The following is a 16,166-nucleotide window of genomic DNA, read 5'->3' on the forward strand; positions in this document are numbered from 1 at the left end:
CTTTCCTAATGTACACCAAAGCCAAGGGTTCAGAAGGAGCAAGATTTCATGTTATGATTCTGAAGTGTTCAAATCTCTCAGTTTTCATTTATCCCATGCACATTCTGTCCCAAAAGAAGAAAGATAAGAAAGTTTCTCTTTGACTAATAAGGTGTGAGATTTTTCTACATCCACTTACTCTTTGCACAGATTCCTAGTTCAATCATGCCAACTTTAGATTATTGGAGTAGCTCATTGTTTCCACACTACAATAAACAAGTCATTTATGTCTAAGTGTCCTTTGATCATTAATTGCAATGGCAACATTACAGGTAAGGTTTATACCTAGTAAAACTGCTCTAGTGCCTATGTATTTCACCAGTGATAAATGTAGCCTAGTTTCTCCAGTGACAAAATTTCCTCCAGCAGACACTGCTGCTCCTCACTCTCCATACAGTATGAACACAAGAATCATTCTAGATTCCTGGCTTCAGGCCTCTAATCATCATGGGATCAACCTTCCCTTCCATCGCAAGCTCCAAAATGGGAAAGAATGAACAAAAGAAGGTGTGTGGAAAAAACACAGCTTCTGATTTGTGTGTGGGAGGAGAAGGTGGTGACAAAAATCCAACCACAAACTGCTTGGTTGCTTCTGGTAGGGATTCATCCCTGCCCAAAACGTCACTGTTCAGCCCCGTAGGGTTCTCACTTAACAGTGTTTAACACAGGAGAGTTCATTTTTCATTGAGAATAACTGGGTTGTAATTGTATACGCAACTCTCCCATTTCCCAATCTCACTTGTGTTGATAACTGCAGTTACAACAATCAGAAAGACAAAATAAGTCTTTGCCATTCTCTTCAATTATACTTGTGAGGATGAAATGCTGCAGAGCACATACAGGGCAGCACAGTTAAGGTGGCCTAAACCCCTATCTGTCACATCAGGCCTCTACAGAAACAAATTCAGCTCCCTGTAGGTTTATTTCAGCTTTTCAACTACATAACATACAATGCGAAAAAAAAAAAAAAAAAAAGTCCAGACCAAGTTCATACCAAGAGGGGACTTTTCATTTCAAATGCTGCTCTACTCTCAGTGTGTGGACAAAGAATGGCAACAGTATTCTTCAGGGATGGGAACTGCTTTGGTATCTTGAGACAGGTTTTGTCCAGAGATTACATGTAAAACACTGTCCACTCAGTTCCTTCCTTCTGTGTCTGTAATGGCTACATGTGGTGCATGTTGCACATGTGCCCCTTCAAAGCAAAGAGCTTTGAAATTCCTTGGATGAAATTCAGTTTCTAATGACGTGGAAAATCCTTTTTTCCTCTGCTATCAAGAGCTGCTTTAGGGAAAGGTCATCAGATCCTAAGTCATCAGTTACTGGCAGCTTTATTTACAGAATGAATTGAGTTCTGCGTGCCTTGTGTTTGTTTCCATACTCTAATTTTTAGGGTTTTTTTGAGCATTCTGACTTCAGTGATTTGAATACAACTCCAGCTTCAGTAGTGAGGGGGATGATGACCAATAGATCTCAGGACCCACGATTCTTTCAGACCTTTTACGAATCTCCCAGAACATTGTTGAGTGAATAAATACAGTTAGTCCCATTTTACCAACGGAGAAAAAACAGATGGTACATCTAGGCCATGCAGCAAAATGACTCTTTACAAGGGATCCAAGAGTCAGACTCACAGCCCTTGCAGACAAGCTCTGTGAATCTTGGTGGAGCAGCTGAAAGAGTTCCTGACTCCTCCAATGGAAATAATTTCTGGCAGAGGCACAGCATGTTTATGCAAACTGGAGGAGGAAAAAGAGATGAGAGCGGCCAGTTTGTCTGTGCATCAGCTGTCACAGCGCATCTAACCTGGTGTCTTTGCAAAAGTCCACCATAACCAATGACGTAAATCTTTAACTGCAGGTGTTAACTGCAGTGGCAAGGTACAGTCAAACCACTCGGCTGCCCTTCCTGTGAAATCTGTGCCTCTGACAGCAGCGCCCAATGGGCAGAGGGTTGAGCTGGAAATGTGAAAATCCCATTACAGCTGCTCCGGCAAGATTTGGCACAGTACATTCCTTGAATATTCATGTAAGGCTCCATTTGTCGGAATTCAAACTAAAGTAAAACAGACTCCAGCCGAAAATTTCATTGGACTCACTCATGCAGATACATTCATTTGGAGACAGTGTGGACTGCTGTCTTTCTCACAAAACAAACAGCAGTCCCCAGAATCAGAAGACAGGCATCACTATTTGGCATTTTCAGGATTTTCTCCACCTAAGAAGTACCTGTGAATCCTTTCATCCTTAAAATTTGACACCATCTTAAGCTTTGTCATGCCTTTTATTCTAAGGGTTGTTATAGTTTTTGACACAAGAGTTGAAGGACGGGAAGCTTCCACCATTCACATGCACTTAGAATCAATTTATAGCATTGATTTGCAGTTCACAAATCTTGGTTCAAAAAGGTAATGAAGGGCTCTGACCAAGTAGCTTCATAATATCCTAAAATAAGTCTAACTGTATGTTAATGGACATACTGATGAAAGATACAAATTCCTGCCCATTCCATTATCACATCAGAGAGGAAATAAAATACAGCAGAAAATGACAGACTGCATTTTGACAGTCTTGTGCCTTTTTCTTCTTAATTCGGTTTTACTCCCTGCCTCAACACTTCAAAAAACAAGTGGTGAAATGAACCTAAATACTAGGGATTATTATCCCATAACAAGTATATGTCCAGTTGCCTTATATTAGTTTTAAGACTGAATTAAACTTTGCTAGAAAGTGGATTTATATTAGAAAAATATGAAGAATATCAAGGCCAGTTAGAGCCCAATGTGCCAATGGTTCTAAAAGTCAGACACTTATCTAGTGAGAACTGAAGAGAGGTCTAAGAAGAAGTGATCTATCAATAGATGGCACAGCCCTTCATTAGCCATCTAAGGGTGCATTAAAATCAGCCAGTAGCAGCAGAGATTTTCAATCATCAGGCTTGAACAACAGAGAGGATGCAGGGTTTGTTCTCACTATAGGTAAGAGTGAATAACAAAACCCATGTTCCACAGTCTGTAGCAGAAGTAGCTTCAGACTGGATCCAGGATTCTCATGATAGCTCAAGACACAATGCACTTACACCAGGGCTTGGGAAAAGGAGAAGCATGACAAAACTGAAAATGTTGTTCTACCTAAAGAATTTCCTGTCCTCAAAGAACCTTCAGCTGCCAATTAATAACACCTTTCAGATCCTTAGGGGACTATGGAAAAGAGCTTTCATGTGGGGCAGGATCTTGCTCATGGCTTCTACTCTAGGACATTTATAGTGAAATCAGGGTGCTCTTTTCCTTCCTTACCTCCAGAGAACACTTTTGTGTTGCCACTGTTGAAAGCAAGGCAGAAGATATTAGAGTGATGCTCCCCTTTCAGCTGAACTGGTTTGACTCTTGAGTGGATGGCTTCTTCCATATGCCAAAGTAAGACTCGGCGGTCATCCCCTCCTAGAAGAAAAAAGGAAACGTGCATTACTGCCTGAGCCACGTACAAACTCATGACAGACAAGTTATTCAACTCTGTGGTAATTCATAAAAGGCTTTGCTGAAACCCTAATTAGCATTAAAAAAATTATACCTCACAATGGTTCAGATATATAGACATGCATTTACATTAAGATGCCATGCAGTCAGGTATTCAATTAATATTAATGGAAACAGAGTAATCAGCAGGAAAAGTATGGATTAAACAGCTGCCATTCTGCTAACACACAGTGACAACCTACAGTAACCTGGAGACTCAGAATTTTACCAGTATGTAAAATACTGTAGCAAGCTGTAGATGAATTATACGCCAAACTAACATAGGCATGTTGGCAAAAAGCTTCTACATCAGGTCCTTGTTGCCAGGATCACTTATGTTATTCATGAAACAGGAACTCTTTTTCCCCTTCCACTGACAACTGTATCTCCTCTAGCAGTCTTTGCAAAGCCTTCACAGCACAGGTTTGCTATAGGACTGACATGTGGCCATAAAAAGATTTTACTGAAGCATTCAAAAGTCTTCAGCTTGTACAGTTATGGAATGCTTCTAGATTTGTAAAGGTTAAGACAGACATTTCTGAGGTGAACTCCTGACAAACAGAATAACTGGGGAAAATAAGTTCAACTCTCTCTTGCTTTACAGCTTGCTGTATTTCCTCTAACTGTTTGCCTAGATGCAGTTCTCAGTTCAGAGCTCTATGCACAAATATACTGAAGTGCCTTCCTTCTCTGTCTGGTAAACAGATACAAAATATTAGACTCTGTTCATGCTTCAATTGCATTAAATTATTGTTTACTAGGAAGAAGAAAAAAATTCAAGATACTACTGTGTTGGACAGCACTCTCAACACCAATTTTGGATGCCTATAAAAATCAGAATAAAGCTTCTTTAAGTCAGACTCAAAATACTTTTGGGATCTGTCTTTAATAACAAACAAAAGAGAATGGCATCACAAGTCAGAAGTACCACTAGAAACATGCTGATTTCAGTTACAACATTTTACTGCTTCTTTGCACAATCACAAGTATAAACTCAGCACCTCCTGAGTTGCTATCCAGAAGAAAAAAGGCATGAAACAGAGACAAAAGGAAACTGAAATTAATTGGTCTGTGGTTTACTTCGAGAAGAAGTAAATGTATAAATAGAATGCATGACTACTGTTAATCAGATTTCTTAAAAATTTGCACATCATATGATGCTATTAAAAGTTTTCCCATGGAACTAAGTTATGTCAAACATCCTTAACAGTCTCTCAGCCTTTAAGTCTCCTAACAGATTTTATGACAATCACTTTGATAGACAGTACAGCTGCATGTTATGCTTAACCATGCTCCATGAAACTAATTTTGCATTCCTCCTCCTGATTTTATACTTTACAGAGCAAACAAGAATACATGATAAAAAGATTTGTGATGCGTTTGTTAACTTCTGGGAATAAGAGTCAAATGTGATGAGTCCAGAAAAAGCCGCAGTAATGTACGGTCAACTAAACTGATAGGAGCTTAGATTCCTTTTTGTCTGGAAATAGGGGAGAAAGTTGTATTGAGATGTATTTGCACCCTAGTGATTGCTGATGAGCTAGTAATAAGGAGACGTAGAAATATGACGGCTGAAGCATATGACCACGTTAGTCTAAAATCAAGAAGCTATTGTGACACTTAAAGTGGTTACTTTCCAAAGCTGCCAACAGCCAGGTCTTAATGTTATCACTACCTAACAAACAATTTAATTAACACTTAAGTCTGGTGAACACCAACATTGCTCCTATCAGACCACATCTATTGTCTTTCAAAACTGTAAAGACATTTCAGGGCAAAACATAGTAACATGCTATTGCTAATTGTTACCACAGCAAACCAATTTGCAAAACCACTGCAGTTAAGTCTACACATCCTCCTATCTGATAGCACTAGCATCTAGGTGTCTCACTTTTAACACCAAACTCATATTCATTTCCACTATCCACCTAGTCCAGAGACAAACAAAAATAATGAAGACATCCCAAGAAAACAAACATGACTGTGGTTTCCAGCACACATACAGTATGGTAGGAGTGGGATAAACTGCAACCTGTGCAGAAAAGTCTGTGACAGTGTTAGAAGTTGCCACTACCTTCTTTTTTTATAAGTTCCTATACCTTAATGCCTGTTTCTTCTGTCTTCGGCTTAGAAACAATTCTTCCTACTGAATCCAGAGGTCTCTCTCTTCCCAGACACTGAGATCTCCATAAGACTTTAGTACAAAGGGCCTCACTATTGAGTATCCAACACTACAGCAATCTGAGAACTATGTCTGCCTCTGTGCTGGCACATGTTCCACAGTTGAGGATGCTCTCCACACTCATACAATTCTGTCCTTTCTCCATCTATGTATTGTCTTGCACATACTTGGCTTTGAGAACTTCTACACCCGTTTCATGCCTCATTTTCATTCCTCTCATACCCCACTGAGACAGAAACGTTTTATAAAACATTAATGTTAACTGGTTTGGAAGTGTGTTCCCTTCTAACTCCAATTCAGCTATTCCAGACATACTTCTGACTGAAGGCCAGTTCCACCAGAAAGAAAAAGCCTTACCAATGTGTCCAGTCACAGAGGAGGATTTCTGGCAGAAAGATACTTTACCAGTATCTACATCCTCACACAAGAAAATTAGAAGTGTTAAGTCACAGGCAAATATATACAAGAAAAGGTAAGTGTTATATGACTGAAACCAGCAGAGGTGCAGACCAGCAAATGCTACCTCCACCACCAAAACGTGATTCTTAGAAGTTAGAGGGAAGAAAGGAGGGAGGCACACGTGTATGGACAGGTATACAGGGAGAGAGCAAGAAAATGTGAACATACAGAGCTTTTACACTCTGTAGAAAGGAACAATGATTCATCAGACACAAATTGCATACACATTATGGAACATAAGTTACAAGTCTGAGAATTATAGGAAACTCCAGACCTGTAGTGTTTTTTTCTGTACAGTTGATGAGTGAATACAGATTAATTAAGATGCTTTCAAATTACAGTGGATCTATTGTGCACACATACCAGTTCTACATCATGTGAAGCAGAAGCCACTCAACACTTCTCAAAAAGCACTGGACTCACTGCACAAACTTGTGATAACTCCACAATGCTCCCCAAAAGACAACTGTGTATGGCAAGGGTATGTTCTTGACATGATACAGAACATATATCAACAGCACCACACATCTGGGAAACCTGGATATATGGCCTCATTTGAAAATACTTTAGCCACGAGGGCTCCACATGTGGATTTTCTAGAAATTAAAGCCCCATATAAAGTCTTTAATCTGTAACTTTTCAGATAGTGTGTCAGAAATAATAAGTTTAACATCTACAAAGTGAAAATAGCTTCAGTTTCATCTTATTTTGTTGATTCTGTTTAGGACTGCATGACTGACAACTTGAACAGCAAAAGTTTGTGTGACCCAGCCAAGAATTGTACGGTGCCATTCTACAGTTTCTTTTCAGAAAGGAACCACGTTTTTAAAGATTTAGATAGTGTCCTGGTTTGGCTGGGACAGACTTAATTTTCTCCCTAGGACCTGGTATAGTGCTGTGTTTTGGATTTAGTATGAGAAGAATGTTGATAATACACTGATAGTTTGGTTGTTGCCAAGCAGTGTTTATACCAAGTCAAGGCAATAAGGCTGCAGCTGCACAAGAAGCCATGAGGGAGCACAACCAGGACAGATGATCCAGACTGGTCAAGGGAATACTCCATACCATATGACATCATGCCCAGTACGTAAAATTAGGGGAAGAAGAAGGAAGGAGGGGATGCTTGGAGTGAAGATGTTTGTCTTCCCAAGTAACCATTAGGTGTGGTGGAGCTCAGCTTTCCTGGAGGTGGCTGAATACCCACCTGCCAATGGGAAGTACGGAATGAATTCCTTGATTTGCTTCACTTGTGTGCGTGGCTTTTGCTTGACCTATTAAACTTTCTTTATCTCAGCCCATTAATTTCCTCACTTTTATTTTTCTGATTCTCCCCCCCACCCCACCAGGGGGGTGAGGGAGCAAGCTGTGTGGTGCTAAGTTGCTGGCTGGGGTTAAACCACAACAATTAGTCAAGTACTTCAGGGCTCATTATGGGTCCGACCTGCTTCTACATTCAAAATCAAAGCGAGAGGGGAAAAGAGGTCAGACCAAAGAAGTATCTGTGGTCAGAGATGCTGGAATTTTATTGCCTTCCCATGTTACTCTCGATGTAGAGGAGAGCAGTGTTCCTTTTTTTTTTTTTTTTTTTTTTTTTTTTGTTAACAAGCACACATGAACAGAAAATACATAAGACACACATTTCTTTCCTGCCCTAATTTACTGGAATACTTCGGTAATGCTTGGGGCCTTCTGACTAATGTTGATGAGAGATACAGGCAGGATTAAGGAATTCTACTCAGAAGATACACAAGAGAAGCTTGCATTTCAACTCCTGAGATAGTTATCCTGAAACAGATTCTTAAGTAGACAAACATTTTGTGTTCACCCTTGACAACCTTCTAGCTCATGCAGAACTAAAGTTGACCTCCCAGAAGAATTAAAAGTGCCTTGTCTTCTTCACAGTTTGCCTGCTTCAGAATGGTTTGTGCATGCTGCTTACCCCATGATTTAGAGGGGGGGTGGGCAGAGCAGAAAGGGCTCCCGCAAAAAAGTTATTTGTTTTGGCTTTTTTTTTTTTCCAAGTAGTGTAGACAAACACTATAGGTTGAATATGCCTATTCTAGGTAACTGAACATGTCCCAAGTGACTCAGCATGGCATATATTTCAGCACAAAGAGTTCACTGCCTCCACAGTTCCTAAACCAAAGCATTCTAGTTTTGCCCTGCTTTTGGACTAGCTCTTCCAAAAAACATTTCCTAATCTAGTTATCTTCTAAATAGGTAACCATGGCATTTCTGCACAATTAAGTTTGTAAGAAGAGTATACCTCACAGTAACAGTAGTCTATCTGTAGTCCAGGGCTGCTCTTACTAGTCCTAAAATGGTTCAAAGGAGGCCAGAACATAGCCTTGCCAAAAGCAAATCTAGTCTCAACAGTATCCGCATAGCTCATGAAACACAGTTGAACTCTTGTGTACTAACAGAAGGACTTCAGCATCATAGCAGCCAGGACTTAAAAACTGCAGTTTTAAAGTGCATTAACTGTGCTGATTGTGGACAAAGCTCACGAGCACTACTCCTTTTTGTCTCCCATATACCAGGGCAACACTTCTAAATCATAACATAAAATATTAATCTTATTGCTTATATCTACTCAAGAAGTTTCATAAATCACAGAATGTGAGATCAGACAGTATTTCAAGAATTTGATAACTTAGTTAACCCCAGCCATGGGCAAAAGGGCAGACTGTGCCAGAATTACTCCCCATAGATGTGTGTCTAGTTTGTTCTCAAAAAAACCCACCACTGAGGTAGCTTTCATACCCTCTTTTAGGCAGCATATTTCAGTGCTTCGTAATCCCTGCCATTAGGCAGATTATCCTAATATCTAGCCCAAGGGTGCAGTTTGACACATAATCCGACTCCCCCTTGCCATGTGCTCCTGCTATTTTCCCTCCCATTGAATTCAGCAGTGATGCAGCCAGAGGGTGACTAGGTTAAAGAAGCTGACCTGTCAGAAAATCAACTGTCAGACAAACAACCTCTCCCTCCCTATTCCTTCCCCCGTTCACATGCTTCCATCATACCAGTTTATGACTTTAAGCTATAGAAGTGCCATATGATAACCAATGGACAAGAAAAGTGAATGAACTACAGGATGAAAGGGAAGTGTAAGATCAAATAACATCTTAAAATATTTCTTCCTATAATTTAAGACCATTTCTTTATTCTATACCCAGTGTACAGAGAAGAGTTCACATCTTCATATAATAATTAAAAACACTTCCATGCATCTTAAGACTTGCACCTCTACTCAGCTGATAATTCTTCATACCCTCTTCTGAACTTTCTCTAGTTTGGCCATGACTTTCTTGAATTACAGAGCCCAAAATTGAGCACAGAGCTCCATCCGATGCCCCAACAGCACCAAATAAAGCAGGATTACTTCACGTGCTTTATCAAGTCTGATTACACTTATGTTGTGATCTACTATCACATTTGGATCCTCTTCTACATTACTATGGTCTAGTCTTCATAATGTATTTGTAGATTTGACCATTTTTATTCACATGCTGTAGTTTGCACTTGTCCATATCAAAGCACATGACATTTTTTTCCAGGTAATGTCTCTTAATTAACTTTAAATTCAACTCCTGGCCTCTCAAATTATCGCTATCTTTCCTGGTGTCATGTTTAAATTCCATAATTTCTCAGCTATTAATGAAAACATAATGTAGTAACTGGACCTAAGATACCTCCTCACACAGAATTCTGCTTCATACAAGGAAACTAAGATCGAGACTATCTCTCTTAAAAACATACTTGATACACAATCCCCTTTCTTCAGATGTAATATTCCACTACCTCTCCTAAAGTCACCTCATTCTCCTGTATTAGGCTCATACTCCTTCAGATTTACATGGCAATCAAATCCAGTACTTTCTTGCATCCCTACAAATTTACAATCATAGAAGAGCTACTAATTTTTGCATTATCTGGTAAAGGAAAAAGAAGCTGAGAAAAAAAAAAACACATATGTATGGATTAAGTAAGCCTGAGATCGCAGTACTTCCCTGAAGTTATCTTGAAAGTGCAGTTTGAAGTAGGGAAAAAAAGTGGGAGGTTCTGATAATGATACTCCTGTTTGTAAGAGATAGCAGGCATGAAAATGACAGTCAGATAAACAAACAGGAAAACATTCACCAAACTTGAGGATGGGAGAAAGAAAGCCTACTACATAGACTAAATAAAGATGAGTTTTAAGAAGTTAAATTGCAGAAGGAGATGGCTGGCATATCTGAGGGAAGAAGTTAGTTGCATATCATTGCCTAGTTAATTTAATTTCCATAAACAGACAGTCATGTGTTTCTCCAAGTGTTAACAGAAAATTACCACCATCTAGGATAAAAAGTGTTGCAAAGACATTATTTTGTCCAATGAAATCTTTCAACTCCACCCAGCAACTAGTTTTAACAAATTTCAACCCACTTACACATTTCTTACATGTTAAGCCTTCCTCTTTCCTTGTGTTGTTCTACAGACGGGTCTTTTCTACTTGTCACATTGCATCTTCTCCTACGTATCTACCTCCTCCTTGCATTTCTCTCAATTTCCTTGAATTCTTGTCCTTATGTCTGTCCGTTCTTCTAGTACTCCTGTCCCAAAACATTAGTGTCTTTCTCTGCACCTTGCTAAAGTGACACTGTTGAGTTCCACACAGGTACAGCAAAATCCTACAGACTGGCCCCCCATCCAACTTGTTGACCTCAACTTTTTTAACTTGAAAACATGGTTAGGAACAAAATTAACTACTATTAAATGTGTAATCTCCAATGCAAAGTTTAAAGAATTTAAGACACCAAAATGTTTCAAACATGCTTTAAAAAGGCCTGCTGAGGCTTGTCTACACTTAAGTTCTCTCCAAAATCCTAACAGGAAAACTATCTGGAACTGTAATATAAAGCAGTTTGAAATGTTTACTGAAACAGTAATCATTAGCCTTACAGACTTGCATCTGGAAGATACATTCCCCACCCCCAAAAAAAAACCAACAACAACAACAAAAAAAAAAAAACAAAAAACTGGGACACATAGCCCAGAAAAACATTCCAGCCAATACTGATGTGAACAGCACTAATTTGGACGCAGGTTACCATTTGACTGGCATCAGTATAGCCACTACAAATGCACTGTCTCAGCTGTACTTAAAACAGCTTTAGCAATGTTTAAGTTATTAACAAGTCAATTAGCTGAAGCAGAGTTCTCTTGGTTAAGAATATACATATTACTTAAAACTGAACAACTGAGAAGACTGCTTGCACTCTCCCTTTTCACACACTCCAATGTCGCTGTTAACTTTCTTAGCTGCTATAAGCGCAGATGGAAGCATCTAACATCTCATCCTTACCTCAGCACACTGACTATTTTGAGAGAGGAGAGACCCACATGCCATCTATTCTAAGGCTTTATCTGCATTTGGAAGTCTTCTGAAGCAACTCTTCTAGAAAACTTCAGAATAGAGGCAGCTTGTACCCTTCCTTTATCTTTCGTCTGAGCTCTCCTTCTCGCTGTTGTTTCCTGCTTTTGCTATTTCTCAGAGTTTCAACATTAGTATGACCTTAAAAAAGGCGTGTTCTGAGTGTAATTTTAATGAAGCCTGGGCTTATAATGGCAGGAAATTAAACAGAGTATCCATAAATCTTTTGCCTTTTAATTTCTTATTCTTGACTGAAGAACAAAGCATCTGCTTGCTATTACTGTGTCACATAAAGCATTCTAGAGCTTATGGTCACAGATAAGACAAAACTTTGTTAAAAACAGGTACCATAATTAGAGCTCTTCATTTTCTCAGGGCATCAATACAAGGTCAGACTTAAGGTAGTCTGCTCCTAATTACCCCAAATTTATGCACCGCTAACACATGTAACTTCGGCATTCTCTTGCCACCACCACCTCTTTTTTTTTAAATGATACTTGCTTCCTAGTCATTTCATGACATTTAGGCGAGTAGAAATCTAGTACCATTTATCTCCTACATACAGAGCACAAATTTACCCCCTTTAAATATTCAGTAGCTTTTTGACAAGTTAGGAAAATGAAAACTGGACATGGTTTGAAAGTGTTCCTTTTATCTATGTTTCTTTAGACATCCACTTGACAGGAAATCTGCCTCCATTCTCTCACTGCATCTACCTTGACTTAGGCAGTTTGGACAAAATCAATTCTTAAAAAGTCCCTTCCAACCCTCAGCTTTTCATGCTTCTACCTAAAGAAGGGATGGCAACATAGGTAAGTGCCGTCGACAATATGACAAGACCTAAAGTGTGTCCTGAGGCTTTCTTGAGCAAAAAGAACAGAAAATACTGAGAGTATTTCCATCACTTACTATGGAAAATAAAAAAGCAACAACAGATGCACCTGAGCTCTCTGTAGCATTTTATAACTTGAAGTACATAGTTCTCCTTACTGGAGAAGGACCAGTACAAATGAGTATGCTGATTCTAGCACATTTGGAAGCTTCAGAATAGATGAATCAGCATTTCCTCCCAACACATATACATGTATATACGTACATGTGTGTGCATAAATACATATATATTCAGAATAAATGGGTGCATACCTTAACTGCATGTGCATATAGATAAGAGACAGTAACTCTAGGATCCTTCATGGACACTTATTTCAGAGATCACTGGACTTATGCTTCTAAGTTTCTTCCAATAAGAATGATAAATTTAGATAGGTCTCAGTGTATCAGCTTCTATTTTATGTTTACGGGGTGTTCTTATTCTGCCCTTGCTTAAAGGTAACCAAACAGCCATAATAACTTTCTACTGAATCCCTGTGTTATGCCTGGAGTTATTACTGATACTTTTGTGTGACAGAGCCCACCTCTGTCCAGCCAGCCAGCCAGCACACCAAGGCAGCAGGCAGCCCGCTCAGCCATGCCCCCCTATCACCTTCCTCAGTAGCCCCCGTCGCTACTTAAAGCCCACCAGAGGGCAGCCAGGCAAATCCGAGACCCTCTCGCCCCTCCTCCACTCTGGGCTGCTAACCAGGCCGTTACCCCCCAGACCCCACTCAACAAAGCTGCTACGGTTTTATGCCAAGGAGCTCTACAATACCCCCGAGGGCCGTTGCCCCACATGACAGGGAACGGGCCCTCCCCGCTGCAGCGCGGCCCCAGCCCGCGGGAGGGCAGGGGAAGGAAAGGGGAGCCGTTCTCCCCTGCCCGCTTCCCCCGAGGGCGTCGGGCGGCCGGGACACGACACCCCTCGCCCGTGGCCTGCAATGGACACCGCGCTCAGCGGCCAGGCTGTCCCCGGGGCGGCGCGGCAGGGGCAGCCCCTCCCGGGCTGGCAGCCCCCTCCCCGTCCCTCCGAAGGGCTCATGCCCCCTTGCAGGCTCGGCGGGAGAGAAGCGTCGCGGCCCCTCAAGGCCCGAGCCCTCGGGGCGCCGCGCCGTGCCCCCGCGGGCGGGATAGGCCCTCGATTCCCCGGCCTGTCGCTAAGAGCCGCCCGAGGAGAGCGCGGCCTGCAGCGCCCGGTCAGGCCCCGGCCTGAAGTTGCCTCCTTCCCCCGCCGCCCCTCCGAGCCCGGAGGCGGGGAAGGAGGAAGAGGCACCTGCGCCAAGCGCTGCTGGGGTGTGGGGAGGTGGGCAGCCGGCCGCCGAGCCCCGCAGCCCCTCCCCGCTGGGGAGAAGGGGGTGCAGAGCCTTTCCCCGTACTCGGTGTCGCAGCTCATATCAAGCCCGCGCCTCCCTCCTACCTGACAGCGTCCCCCCACCCGCATGGTTCCTTCAGCCCCGGGCAAGCAACAGGGGGGCCGTGAACCCAAAAAACATCTAAGCCCCATCTCCCCAAATGTGCCCCGCGAAAGGAGGAAGGAGGAACGAAACAAAACCCTACTTCGCTCCCCCAAAAGAAGATGGGAGGGGGTGGTCCCAAAGTGACCAGTCCCTAAATTAAACCCATCCAGTTCCTCGACCAACACCGAGCGGGACATCAGTCCCCCCGCCCCTCCGAACTCCGGCCCGCCGCTCGCCCGGCAGCGACCGCTGACCCCCGCCCGTCCCCTGGGGGGCCGGGGCACGGCGCTGATAAATGTCACCCGGCGCCCACAATGCACGCCGCGGGTTTGTTTCCCCTCCGTCGTCGCCCCCCCCCCCCCCGCCCCGAAATAATAAAATCCCCTTTCAAAGGGCAAAACAGGCGACCTAACAAATAAAGGGGCACCCCCAGCTTCCACCCCCGGGGCCCTGCAAACACTCTGCTAAAAACTTTTGTCGAGGGTTCTCCCGCCCCTTCCCATAATAGTAGAATTTAAAACCTGTCAACCATTTTAGATCTCTACTTGGGAAACATTATTCCCGGGCACCAGTAGGTTTGAGAAATGACTCTGAGCGCCGCCGCAGCTCCCCTCCCCCCGGGCCGGGGGGGAGGCGGCTGAGGAGGAGGAAGATGCTTTTTGGGAAGGGGGCGAGGGACGGGGAGCGTTCGTTTTACCTGAGACCAGCCACTGGCCTCCATTGTTGGAGAATTCGATGGCATTGACACAGCCGAAGTGGCCCAGGAGGTCCTTCTTGTAGAGGTTCCTGCAGCCCCGCAGGCGTCTCCGCTGGAAGTCCTGGGTGAGCAGGGGGTCCCCCTCCAAGCCCCGCTGGGACAGGAACCCCACCACCGACCGCATGCTGTCCCCCCGGCCGCCTCTCCTCTTCATGCTGCCGCCTGCGCCGCTCCCCGCCGCTCCTTCCCCCGCCGCCGCCGCCTCCCCTCCCCCGCTTCCCCCCTTGTTATGGTTATGATGATTTTTCTTTAGCCAGCCATGGCAGAGAGGTGTTAGACACTCCGCCGCTTCCTGATCCCGCTGGCTCCTCCCCGCTCTCCTCAGCAGCTGATCCTCAGCTGCAGCCCGCGCCTCCCCGCCGCTCCCGGCCCGGCTCTAACGTCGCGCCGCCGCTTTTTAACTCGCGCCTGTAACGGCGCGGCGGGGACGGGTGAGTCTCCAACTCCGAGGACCTGCGGGAGGATGTTTCCCGCCGCTGCTCGCGGCCGCGGTGCGTCGCTTGAAGGACCGCCCGGCCCGCCTGAGGGGCTCGCTGCCGCCAACGGCCCGGAGCCGCCGGTGGGCGGGCAGGTGCTGCCGCGGGCGGGCGTCGCCCCCGATCGAGGGGAAGGGAAAGGGATGTGACCTCTCTGGAGCCGCGGGCGGCCCGCTGTGGGATCCTGCGGACAGCTCAACGGCGGGAGGATGAGCAAAAAAATAGTGCTCGCTGTTCACAGCGGGGACTGATGAGCGGTCTTTGTGGGATTTCCAAATGTTTAGAATATTGTTAATTTTTTTTTTTCTTTAAGGCAGTGTTTACAGGGCTCTCTGAGGTTTTATTGTTTGCTCTCTCCTGCTCTTACCTGAGCAGCACAGCGAATAGGAGGGTTGCCTCCTCCACATGGAGTAAGTAGACTGCTCTGCACTTAGCCCCAGAAGATCATCAGAAATACTGTTGGATTTTCTCTGTTTACCCTTCAATACCAACAAAACATCAAAATCCAGCTGGCTAAGCAGGTGTAACTGATCTGTGTTGTACTCCACTGTTTTGTGACATCCTAACCTGTGTGTTTGTGGGGAAAAATATTTTTCACGTTACATGGGACCCTGTCCCTCGCATGTAAAGCCTGATACTGTGTAAGACACAGAAGTGTAGTTCAAAGAGCAATAGCCCTGAGCTGCAGTGTGTAGCCCCCAGTCTCACCTCGCAGAGCCTGACCAAGTACCCCCAGTGCACAAGCTGAGTAGTCCCAGACCTGCAGCTTGAATCTTCCAGGTCTGTATTTCCCCACGGGTGCAGGTGAACTGGCACCAGTGCCTAGGGCAGATGTAGTTTTCAGAAGGTGAGGATTAGCCTGACAGTCCTGACCTTCTCTGTGCGGAACTGCACCTGCTGGGAATTAGGAGACTCCAAACTTTAAAACAAGCAAACAAAAAAAGTCCTTCCTGACATAAACCATTGTGTGGCAGCATTGCTGGGTAGTGTTAG

General features: G+C 43.7%; 1 protein-coding gene across 3 annotated transcripts in view; it reads right to left on the reverse strand.

Annotated features, from left to right (window-relative positions):
* The window catches only part of DCAF5 (DDB1 and CUL4 associated factor 5), a 77,311-nt gene extending 62,432 nt beyond the window's left edge, over nucleotides 1-14,879 (reverse strand). Inside the window, exons 1-2 of one of the 3 annotated variants that reach the window (XM_082058501.1) lie at nucleotides 14,638-14,879; nucleotides 3,335-3,478 (exon numbers count right to left, since the gene is read on the reverse strand). In XM_082058501.1, coding sequence (XP_081914627.1) covers nucleotides 3,335-3,478; nucleotides 14,638-14,851 — 358 coding nt within the window. In that variant the 5' untranslated portion in view covers nucleotides 14,852-14,879. Of the gene's footprint in view, nucleotides 1-3,334; nucleotides 3,479-10,626; nucleotides 11,055-14,637 lie in introns of those variants that run through there. The other 2 variants (XM_082058502.1, XM_082058503.1) reach the window with 2 other exon arrangements.
* Nucleotides 14,880-16,166: the final 1,287 nt, after the last annotated feature.

This window comes from Streptopelia decaocto (genome assembly GCF_964273445.1).
Source record: "Streptopelia decaocto genome assembly, chromosome: 7".
In the NCBI taxonomy this organism is placed as follows: domain Eukaryota; kingdom Metazoa; phylum Chordata; class Aves; order Columbiformes; family Columbidae; genus Streptopelia; species Streptopelia decaocto.